At 56.1% G+C, this 12186-nt stretch overlaps 1 protein-coding gene across 2 annotated transcripts in view; it reads left to right on the top strand.

Moving 5' to 3' along the window:
• SORCS2 (sortilin related VPS10 domain containing receptor 2) overlaps nucleotides 1-12186 on the top strand; it is a 551814-nt gene that overhangs the window by 466862 nt on the left and 72766 nt on the right. For both annotated transcript variants that reach the window (XM_082635333.1, XM_082635332.1), the window contains 2 exons: nucleotides 6367-6440; nucleotides 10605-10669. In XM_082635333.1, the coding sequence (XP_082491459.1) occupies nucleotides 6367-6440; nucleotides 10605-10669 (139 nt within the window). The remainder of the gene's footprint in view (nucleotides 1-6366; nucleotides 6441-10604; nucleotides 10670-12186) is intronic.

Raw genomic sequence — 12186 nt, 5'->3', positions numbered from 1 at the left:
GGCGGGCAAGAGCTCTATTAAGAAGGGATGAGTCTGGGGCTTCCCCGGTGGCGCAGTGGTTAAGAATCTGCCTGCCAATGCAGGGGACACGGGTTCCAGCCCTGGTCTGGGAATATCCCACATGCCATGGAGCAACTAAGCCCGTGAGCCACAACTACTGAGCCTGCGTCTAGATCCCGTGAGCCACAACTACTGAACCTGTGTGCCACAACTACTGAAGCCTGCCCACCTAGAGCCCATGCTTGGCAGCAAGAGAAGCCACCGCAATGAGAAGCCCGTACAGCACAACCAAGAGTAGCCCCCGCTCGCCGCAACTAGAGAAAACCTGTGCACAGCAACAAAGACCCAAGGCAGCCAAAAGTAAAATAAATTTTAAAAAATAGATAAATTAATTTTAAAGTAACTTTTTAAAAAAAGAGATGAGTAGAGGGTGCTGTCATCATGAGAACAGCTTTGTGAGCAGCGAGAATCTCACAGCTCAGAGTGTGTTCCTTTTTGCTCTGACTGTTGTGTCCGACAAGGCTCAGGGCAGGGAAGAGAACTCACTCTGGATATTTTAAGCAGAAAAAGGATTTAGCGTGGGGCGTTGGGTGCTCTCTAAACTGTTGGGAGCGCTAGAGGTGAGGCTTCAGGCCAGACTCCCAAGGATCCTCCCAGAAGCCTGTGAAGCTGGACCAGCAGGAGAAGGTGGGGGATGGAGAGCTCCACCGGGGTCACCAAGGTCAAGAACATGCAGCTGAGGCCAGGGTCCAGGCATCTGAAATCACCACTGCTGCAGCCCACACTGCCTGGGAACGTCCACAAAGACAGAGATTTGTCCAGCTGCCGCCTCCACCACATCTGCCCCTCCACCCCACAGAGCTGGAAGATGGATGCCGAGCACAAACCCATGAACTTGCTGGCCAGCAAAACAGAGTTACTATATGATCCAGCAATCCCACTCCTGGGCATATATCCAGAGAAAACTGTTACTTGAAAAGATACATACACCCGCCATGTTCATAGCAGCACTATTCACAATAGCCAAGACATGGAAGCAACCTATATGTCCATCGACAGATGAATGGATAAAGAAGATGTGGTACATATATACAATATGATGGAGTATTACTCAGCCATAAAAAAGAATAAAAGAATGCCATTTGCAGCAACATGCATGGACCTGGAGATTATCATACTAAGTGAAGTAAGTCAGAGAAAGACATATACCATGAGACATCACTTATATGTGGAATCTAAAAAAAAATAGATACAAATAAACTATTTACAAAACAGAAACAGAGCCACAGACATAGAAAACAAACCTATGGATATGTTAGGAGACTGGGATTAACATATACACACTACTATATATAAAATAGATAAACAACAAGGTCCTACTGTATGGCACAGGGAACAATACTCAATATTTTGTAATAATATTTTGTAATCTATTCCCTTATAAGGGAAAAGAGTCTGAAAAAGAATATATATATACATATGTATATATATAAAACTGAATCACTGTGCTGTACACCTGAAACTAATACAACATTGTACATCAACTGTACTTCAATATAATAAAATAAAATAAATGGCCCAAGGCAGCAGGAAACTGCCTCCGTGACACTGCCCCCTTCCAAACCTCGCATGCATGCATCTATCTGACCCAGAATTCTAGCTGCAAGGGAGTCTGAGCAATGTTGGATCTCAGCCTTTCAGCCTTTGCAGTATGCCCAGGTGCCCTACAGCAAGGGAAGGAAGGATGCTGAGTTCCAACCATCATACCCAACCGACCACTGAAAGCTGGGTGGAATTGCAATGCTTCTAATAATTGTGTGAAACTTACTGGTACACATGTCTGTGAATGGAATGCACCTTCCCTCTGACTTCATCCTCCTCCTTTTCCTTTATTTCTTCCTTGTTCTCACTTCTGATTGTTTTACCTTTACATGAGATCAGAATATCTTCTGATCATTTTATTTTTCTTAGAGGAGTGGTCTAGAGGAAGTTGACCCTTCCCCAGGACATCGCTGTGCGGGTTTTAGCTGCACTAACTAGGATGTCCCTGATGTGTTTATTTGCTGGTGTTTGTCCTTTATTCAGCAGAAATGTTCTATTTCTGCAGCAGTTGGTTGTGTGTTATGCAATCACCTCCCATGAGAGCAAATTGGAAAGGCTTCATAAAGTTCTGGGGCAGATATCATAAATGTAAGTGCGTCGGTGGTGATGACAATGATAACGCCATCCGTTAATCCGGAGGTTACATAATCCTGAGGCTGATGGCCTCAGACTCCTTTTTATTCACTTATTGCCTGAGGATATGAGCTGTGCTCTCCCGATTGGCAGATGGATAAAGTGAGACTGTCCTGAGAGGAAGGAGTCCACCGGGTGGTGGGAGAGGGGAAGAGGGGTGTTCCAGGCAGAGGGAACAACACGTGCGAAGGCCTAGAGGCAAGAGGGAGAAAAAAGGCGGGTCCAGAAAACAGCAAGAGTTGAATACAGCAGGAGCCTGGGGCTTGAGGAATTTGGGGAGGGGACACTGGCTCTAAGTAGCCAGGGTTTGGGGAGCCCTGGAGGGGTAGCTGGGGGCAGTGGCTGGCACTGGGTGGAAGACAGACTAAGATGCAGACTCTCAGTCTCTTTGAGTAAGAAAATCTCGCAGCCTGAGTGTTTTCTCCCTGCAGATGAGAGCAGAGGAGAGGAGCTTAACAAAGAAAACTCCCTAGTTTACAAAAAAGGGACAACTGTTATACAACTGTTACCAGGTCACAAAGTGTCAGTCAGACAACTATTCAGAGTGACTTTCTTTCTAGAGGCTCTAGGTGATTTTTATGGGTAGGGACAGCCATCCTGAAGTGGGGCGTCTTCTCACAAGACCCCGAGGTTAGGAGATGACCTTTTCAAGGAGGGATCACTCACGCAGGGGCTGGTCTGCAATCCTGCAGCTGCGGGGAAGAGGGAGAGAATGTTTTCCTGAAATTTCTCTCCTAGGCAGTTGGGGAATCTGTAGTTTTCAGGGCTGCTGTTGGCAAGGGGGAAAAGCGATTCGGACACCCCATAGTGACAATGTGGGCAGGAGCAGGACTGAACAGGATCTCAGGGCCAAGAGGGAGTGTTACGCTCACATCTGCAGTCTCCGTCTCGCCCCGGGCAGCTCTGTCTAGGAGGACGGTGGGCATGACGCTCAGTCCGGGGGCTTCAGAGCCCCAGTTCAGCGCACGCCTTGCCTGCGTAAGGTCCTGATATGCGGAACCCGCTTGAACCCTCCTGACCTCCTTAAGGAGGATGTCACCCATTTTACAACTGAGAAAAGCCGAGGTTCACCTGGGTGACTCCAGAAAGGGAGGGCAGGGATCTGAGCCCAGGTGTGCCGGCCCCAAACTTGGGAGACAGAGGCCTGGGTTTCCGTGTTGCCGTTGGGGACTGCCCAGCCATTCTGGAGAGGAAGGAGGAGGCCAGGCCTCCTCCAGCAGGAGAGGGACCACTCCCCATACCATTAGCCTCCCAAATAGAGCAGACAGAGGGCCACCATGTGAGCAGAGCTGCCACCACCTGCTTAACTCTTCCCTGACTCCCCACCCCTGAGAGATGAAGTCACAGCTCTGCCACATCCTCAGCATCTGGCTGTGAGCCTTACTTTTGCACAGACTGAGGCCCAGCACCTGGAGGCCGACTTGCTGTTTGCTGAGCACCTGTTGTTTGCTGAGCACCTCCCACCCCGCTACCTCCTGCTCCCAGGCCTGTGCTCGGGAACTCCCTCCCGCTGGAAGGGCCTCTGCCTTCCTCTGCCTGCAGACATCCCCACGACCCCGATGATGCACCTATGCCAGGCAACAGGTGGTGTCCAGGGAGGAACAAGGAACCTCCAGATGGCTCACGGAGGGACCCTAACACAGGGAACTGGTCACAAAGGCATCGGAAGGGCAACAGGAACAAAACAGGATGGCGGTTTACCTCCAGAACAGAGGCTGCAGACATCCCCGCCACCCCCAGGCTGGAGGGGAGGGGAGGGGTATGTGGTGGCCAGGATCCCACATGCGCACGCGTGTGTGTGTATGTGTATGCACGCTCCAGCTCCACGGGGCCAGGACCCAACAGGAGCCGGCTCACCGCCTACCACCAGGCCCCAGTGAGGACTGGGGGGTTCAGGGGGCAAGTGAAAGTACGTGTTTGCTCGTGTGTGTGCGTATGTGTCTATGGGTGTGTGCACGTGTAGTTGTGTTTGTGTGCGTTCACGCGTGTGTGCATGTGTGTAAGCACGTGCACGTCTGTGTCTGGGGGCCAGGGGGCGCATGCGCTTGTGTGTCTCCCTGTGTATATATGCTTGAGTGTGTGAGCTTGCGTGTATACGTGTATCTGTGCACATGTGGGCTTCTGTGTGTCTGTCTCCGTGTGTGCATGTCTGTGAGTACGTGTATGCATTGTAGGGGTGCTCGCACACATGTTTCTGTGTGAGCTGCCCCAGGGCCCTGGGCACCATCCTCCCTCCTGCTCCCCCAGCATCTGGCAGGTGTCTGTGCTCAGGGGCCATCCTTTGCCTTCGGGTCTGTCGTTTCTCCTCCTGGACCACGAGCTTTGCAGACGCAGGGCCGGGTGTGGCTCAGCCCCGGAGCTCTGGGCCAGGGAGCCTGTGCTGTACTTGGCTTCTCTTGGCCTCCAGGGCCAAGACGCATTTGGGGAAGCACCAGGGCTGTGATGGGGAAGCTCACACCCATCACGGCCACCTCTTGCACATCACACTGGCTCCCAGGGCCTTGGTTTAAGAAATGCAGCTATTGAGGGGCTTCCCTGGAGGCGCAGTGGTTAAGAATCCACCTGCCAATGCAGGAGACACAGGATCGAGCCCTGGTCTGGGAAGATCCCATATGCCACGGAGCAACAAAGCCCATGTGCCACAACTACTGAGCCCGCGCGCCTAGAGCCCGTGCTCCCAACAAGAGAAGCCACCACAATGAGAAGCCCGCACACCTCAACAAAGAGTAGCCCCTGCTTGCAGCAACTAGGGAAAGCCCGCATTCAACAACGAAGACCCCATGCAGCCAAAAATAAATAAATTAATTTAATTTAATTAATAAATTTATAAAAAAAGAAAAGAAAAGAAAAGAAATGGAGCTATTGAGTCCCAGTGGAGGTTGGTGCAGGATGGAGCGGACGCTCCAGTGTGCGTGCTCCCCCACCCCACCCTGTCCTGTGATCCCCAGAGAGCTGTCCCCTCCCTCCCCTTCAGGTCTTGCCCTGTGGCCCCTGCAGGCGTTTCCCAAGCCCACTCTGCTTGCTTGAGGCTCTGTCCCCACCCAAGGTCCCCAGGTCAGAGCCCTAGACGCCGCCTCCCCCTTCCCTCTTCCCAGGACCTGTTCAGCTCTCTAAACAGGCCCTTTCCGGAGCCCTTTCCTCCTCTCCATGAGCCTGCTGCCCAGGACCGGACCGAGGCCTGGCCTCCTTGGGGCCTCCCTGCCTCTGCCCCATGGCAGCTGGCCTCAGCCCTCCTGAGAGCCTCATCTTGTCCAGCGGCCTGGTGGTCTCAGGCAGGGCTGGCTGTGTACTTTACAGGGTCCAGTGCAAAATGAGAAACGTTTAAATATTGGGACAAACCCTTTCTTCCATGGTCTCTCTCCAGCTGTCACAGTGTATTTATGAGCTACCAATGTCATACTCCCTGTGCATAGGGACACAGGCAGGGTTGACGCAGACCTCTCAGGCTCCCAGGGCCTCAGGACCCAGCGCACAGCCACCCAACCTTGACCCTCCCCAGGCCCAGGCCTCCCCCAGGGGTGGAAGGCGGCAACGGCCCTGGAGGCGCTGGCAGAGCCGCGGGAACCTGGGCTCCGAGCCCCACACCAGCTCATTGCTCCGTCCGGCTCTGCTCACAGATCTCGAGTTCAGAGATAAAATGATTAGGTCCTTCAAGTTAGCGACCGCAGAGCATTAAACCCCAAGCACAGGCCCTGGGCTACCGTTGCGGTCAAGGCCCCATCCAGGCGTCAGAGGTCTCTTCTGTGTCCTGACCTGACCGTCTCACCTTTCCTGCTCCCTCCTCCAGAGCGCCCTCCCTCCGCCCCACGTGCATAAAGGACATTCAGGTCCCTCCTGGGTGCCTGCACTCAGACACACCTCCTCCGGGGACCTCTGCCCCTGTCTCTGGGCTCCTACCAGCTGGCCTGGGGTCGAGACTGGCCCTTTATGGAGCCCCCGTGCCTGACATTCCGCCTCTCGGAGGCTGGTCTGCACCCACCTGGAGCACAGGGCCTGCCCCCAACAGGTCCTCGCCAAGGACTGGCCAACTTCCCCAGGGGCAGTCGTCATCCAGGGGTGATGCAGCTCTCAGAAGAGGCTCACTCCTCATGTCATGACCAAACTTTTCTCTCTCCTCCTTCTGCCCTAAAGCTCTACGTATCGTCTGACCTGGGGAAGAAGTGGATTCTTCTGCAGGAGCGAGTGACCAAAGACCATGTGTTCTGGTGAGCATGCCCCCGCCAGGACCCGGGAAGCCCCGGCGAGGCCAAGTCAGCACCCTCGGCCCCCAGCTCAGGTCCCCCACCTTCTCCTCTCTGCCCCAGCCCTGCCCTCCTCATCCCAGGGGGACCTCCGGGGCGTCCTCTCTGCTCTGCTGGGACAGCGTAGGAAAGGGTTGAGAGCTGGGGCTTGGTGTCTCTCAGGCCACGTGCGCACCCATGAACCAGCTGTGCAGTTTCGCACACGTGAATCTCCCTCTCTGGGCCTCTGAGTCCCCCATAGTAAGGAGAGGCACTAATGCACATAGAGCTGGCCCAGTGCCTGACACACAGCAGGCCCACTGCCCCCCTCCCCATGGACCCCCCTCCCCCTCCCCCCTCCCCCTGCCTCTCCTGTCCTGGTCCCGACTCATCCCCCGGCTGATGGCCCGGCGGTGCAGCCTCCCCTGCCCCATGGCTTGCTCAGCCCCTGCCGGTCTTGGACCCTCACTCCTGCCCCAGCCGGTGCCCGGGCCCCCTCCGCATTGGTGTCATCTCTTGGGAGCCACTCAACGATCGATTTGCGTGGAGCTCTAGTCTCACTGCCCCAGCGAGAGGCTCCGGTGCTCAGGAAACACCTGTTGGATAAGCGAGTGAGGCCCGCGAGCATGAGACATGGACGAGGTCCAGGGCTTCTGCAGAGGGAGCAGAAGCCAAAGGCGGGGCTCAGAGCCCACGCTGGCGCCCCTGACCCGGCTGCCACCCCCCCCCCGACCTGAACTACCTCTGGAGATGCATGTAGTGACACACGTGCTCTTTCCACCAAATTGCGTTTTCCTGAGTGTGAAAATGACACACACTCACGTCCTCTCCTTTCTTATCTCATTTGGGCTGCACACATACGCCCAGGCCTCCCAGCCAGGCACAGCCCTGCATCCCCAGGACAAACACTGTGGGAGGAGCTTCCCATCCCATCCTGTTCCTTCTGCGTCTTCATGCTAATCGGGGCCAGGAACTAGTTTGCGGACTTAGGGCCACAGGCTGAAGGGAAGCTTTGGTCTCGCCTCTGGAACAACGGCCTGGGGGTGTGCCTTCCGCCTGTGGGGTTGGGGGGTGGGTGTGAGGGCTCCCTCCACATGGCCGCCCTCGAGAGGTCCCGGGTCCTTCCTCGGAAACTGGAGCGCGGCATCAATCACAGGCCCTGTCATTCTTGTCAACTCTTAGCCCGCAGGGGCTCAAGGAGGTGGGGAGGGGGGCCAGGAGGTGGGGTTTCTGAGCAGGGCGGCCTGGGAAGTTGGCAGGTCAGGACTGGGGGGACTGGCGGGGAGCGGTTCTGCCAGTGTTTCCAGTCCCAGGGAGACCCCTGGGGCCACAGAGAGAAACAGCCCGCAGACACTGAAAGCCAAGTTGGTGCTCATTCAGACACGTTGTTATCACGGGCAAATCAAATTATGTCTTCCCCCAGGTTTCTCAAATTGCTCCAAGTCGTTATGCGAGAGGAATAATCACGCCAGACACTTGTCTGCTCGAGGCCCAGGAGTCTCCCTGGGAACGTGGTGACAACACAGGGACGGGCGCCTCTTGTAAACAGTGAATAATGCTGTTTTGACAGCACTTCCAAGGCGCTCTCTGTCCTTGAACTGACAGCGGGAATCGCCGATGTCCCGTGTTCTGTCTGAGACTCAGACCCTTAATGTTTTGAGAAGCTTAAACAAATGAGCTCCTTAGACTGGCCTCATGGGGCCATGGCCGGGGGCTGGGAGACCTACTATGTTCTGGGCCCACGAATGCCCTGACACGTCGCCTCCCTGCTAGTCTCTCAATGGCACTGGGACAAAATTATAAGGACCGCCCAGCAGCAGCCACATTGTGAACACAGACTGTGCACCAGGCACCAGACCTCGGGTCCGAGTGCATCCTCTTATGAGATCCACACAACAGCACCCAACTGTCTTCCCCTTACGTTACAGAGGGGGAAACGGCGGCCCAGAGAGGCCAGGGCATTTGTCCTAGGTCATGGGCCATGGCTGCCTCTGTCCGTAGCCAGTGACCTTGCCCTTGGCCTCTCTGCCGGGCAGTCTGGCCGCCTGCACTTCCCCAGGCATTTCGAATTCTTCCTCCCGCCTCGAACCCAACCTCACCCGTAAAGCCTCAGCCTTCCGCTTCCATGAGCTCCAGTGCCTGCCCAGGTGTGAGGCAAGTGGCAGTACTTCTGTCCTGAAGGGAGGTGAGGGGAAGACAGAGTTCATCCCACAACAGCCCTGGTGGTGGTGTCTTAGAGGGTTTACCAGAACTGTTTGCATCAGAGCTTCCCTTAGCATCCAAAGGAGTAGCAATCAATGCCCTGTGCTCTTTGTTGAGCCTGCATGGCCACAGGTCTTCTCGTGTGACTGCTGTTTCTAAACAATAGACCAAGGGCCTTCCCCAAATACTATCTTTGGGGACCTTGACAAACAAGAAGACCCAGGGCTCAATGCTTGTCATTTCCCACAGGGAGCCAGGCTTCATCTGAGGTGTGTAAGTGCAGAGTTTCACGTGGTCTTCAAAACCCGTGACCAAGGGTTTCTGGGGCAGGGACCTCAGGCCCACTGTGTTCCCTGCCTGGTGCAGGGCCTGGTGTGGGCGTGCTGGGAAGTGGCAGGGGAGAGGCTCTGATGGAGAGTGAGAGAGAGAGGGAATGAGAGAGTGAGTGAGTGGATGAGTGACAGGCCGAGTGTCATGACCCCATTTACAGATGATGGATGGTCAAACTAAAATTCCATCTGCCCAGCGGAGGACCGGTCAGTGCTCCTGGTAAAGGGAACAATGTCTCTCTTTATTCAGAAAAGAGAGGAAAATGTCAGGCAGGGGACCTCCTTCCAAGGAGCTTACAAATGGTTTATTCACAAAACCGAAATCAACACTTCACCTTGCGATGGAGACTCTATGGAAAGTCAGAGTGATTTATGCTGGCAGCCACGTTTGAAACATCACAGACTGCACATCCCGCCACGGGGAGCATTGTGGATTTCCCCTGTCCCCCTGGGACCACCTGGCCCCTGGAGGAGGTGAAGCAAACAGGCACCCTGGTGCCAAGCCCGTTAGGAATCGGGCTGAGAACTGAGAGAGGCCAACTCCGGGGGCTGTCAGTGGCGGGGACTGAGCACTCAGTGGCAGGGACGTCTCATTGGCCTGGAGGGGCCACGGGGATGCCTGTCCTGGGTGCTGAGTGGCCGTGGGAATTGACCTCTGCATCAGACTCTCCGCTTGCTGTTTGGCAAAGTCAATGTGCTGCCTCAGATCACTGTCCGTGAGAGGGTCGGCTTGGTGGATGGAGTTTAATAGTCATACCGGCTGGAATGTGCGTTATAACACATATAATCAGCTCCCCACACCCATGACGTCCCGGGTGTTCTTGCTCAGGAGATGGCTGAAGTAGATAGAAGGTTCTAAAGGGAGCTGACATACAGAACATGGCAGGAGATGACAGTCCAGTTAATACCTGGAACCGGTAAAATCTGGGAAACCCTGGACCACATCACATCATCCGTTGAAAAACCTGCACTTCACCTCCTGGGTGCCAGGCCCTGTGCTGGGCTGACGGGGGTCAGCGCTGTCCCCAGCTCCCCTGGAGGATGCAGCCCAGTCCCTGCCCCCCCGGATGTGTCTTTGTCCCGTTCTTCTCGGGCCTTGTTGAATGCTCCATCATGGGCAGCCACGGTCCCCCTGTGCTCCATGCACTGCCCGAACCCCTGGAGCAGTGTGGTCAAGGGAGGGGCCAGTGGCTGAGAACAGTGCCTTCCCAAGGATGTACTGTGAAGGGGGCTCGAAGGGGAGCAGGGACAAGGGAGAAGGACCCTGGTGTGAATCCGGGTCTGCGCCCTCTGGGGAGTTCTGATCACTAACACACATGTGCACGCACACACACATACACACACCTACACGCATACACACACCTCCGCGCACGGATGTGAAAGTCTTCTCTAAACTACTCTAAACGGAAGAATGCCCAGCAAACCCTGGGCCCTGCAAGACAGAGGCCGGGGCTCCATCGGCCTCCCAGCAGCAGGTGGGCTCTCGGGAAGGACTGTGTCCTCTGAGCCCCAGATCCTGGAGGCCACGTGGCTGCCTGGCGCTCGGGGACCACACAGGCCGTGCGAGAAGGGCTTGGGGGCTCCATTCCCGACGCCAACCTCAGCCATTCTTTTCCAGGGCTGTCTCTGGAGTGGACACTGACCCCGACTTGGTCCACGTGGAGGCCCAGGAGCTTGGAGGAGGTAAGCCGGGAGGGTACAGGAGCCAGGCGCCCCATGTCTGCTCGCCCCGTGGCCGGCTCGGCTGCCCTTGCCCTTCGTGGCTGGCCCTGCACGGCTGACCTTGCTGTGTTACGATGTGGCATAATTTTAAATGTGCTTGTTTTCCAAGTGGGGATAAACTGAAGTCAAGGAGCTCCACTCCAGTGGCAAAGTCTATTGAGAGGACGACTTGTTCTGGCCCCTGAGCATTGAGTGTTTCCCCATCTCTCAGCGCCCACCCTGCCCCCCACCAAGCTTGCTGAGTGCTGAGGTAGGGCAGGGCCTCCGATGGCTCCCCCCGTCCAGTGGGGCAAGGAACTTCGTGGCCGATGAGCCCAGGGGCCGCGCATGCTATGAGAAATGTCCTCTGTGCTCCTGAAGGAGTGGCACTGGAGGCAGAACCATGGAATGTTCTAGAACATCAGAGCCGAGAGGACCTGTAGATTGTGGCTTCATTCAACAAACACCCACTGAGTCCCCTGTGGACCAGGTCCAGGGCTGACCGTGATGGGGATGCAGCAGGGTCCCCAGCAGGGTCAAGAACAAGACACAGCCCTGCTCCTTGCCTGGTGGGGCGTCCTGGTGGTTCCTCTCGGAGTGGAGACCCGGGCAGGGTCACACCTAACTGACAGTGGGAGCTGACAAGTGCAAACAGCTGTCCCCTGGCTGGGCCATACTGTGTGGAGCATAGGTTCAGTGGTGCCAGGCACCGGAGTCCTGGCTGGCGACAGAGGCGCTGGCGTTAGCTCCCTGCCCGCCACGTGCCAGCCACATGACCCTGGAAGTGACCCTGCACCTCGGACTCCTTGTCTGTGAAATGGGCCCCATACGTGGTGCTCAGCCTGGAGACGTCGTGTGTCAACGTGTGCTGGGTCCCTTTACCACGTCCAAGCCCCCGATTCTTCCCTGGACCAACCCCCATCCTGCGGGGATGTCACTGTTGCTTCAGCTTCACTGACCAGGAGCAGAAAGCTCACAGAGGCTCCAGGCTTGCCCCAAATCACAGGGTCACGGGCTGGTACAGACCACAGCCCCATCATCCTCCACACACAAATCCAAAAGCATCCAGGCCATACTCATGGCGACCTGATCCCCAGCAGGGCTCAATGCAGCAGAGGCGGGTGATGTCTTGTGATCTCCCACCTCCAGCGAGGAGGAAGGCCAGGCCTCCATCCTCAACAAGGGGCGCCGTTTTCACCCAGCGATGATTCCACATAGCCCACCTACCCCGGGGGAGGAGGGACCCTGAGCCTAGCAGCTGTGATGTGCACGTGAAGAGCCCCCAGGATGGAGCAGTGTCCCTCCCCCATCTCCCCTACCTCCAGCCACCCCAGCCCGAGAGCCCTGTTAGAACCCAGTCCAGCCAAGCTTGGTGGCACAGCATCCGGGCCTTTAGGACCCACCCCACTCACCGGCCCCACCTACCCTACCCTCCGGCCAGCCTGAGCTACGGGCCATTCCCCAAGGTCACCTTACACCTGTCCTCGCCCCTGCGGGAA

This window comes from Mesoplodon mirus, assembly GCF_964341445.2.
Source record: "Mesoplodon mirus genome assembly, chromosome: 2".
NCBI lineage: Eukaryota > Metazoa > Chordata > Mammalia > Artiodactyla > Ziphiidae > Mesoplodon > Mesoplodon mirus.
This window is presented reverse-complemented; position numbering and strand designations above follow the sequence as displayed.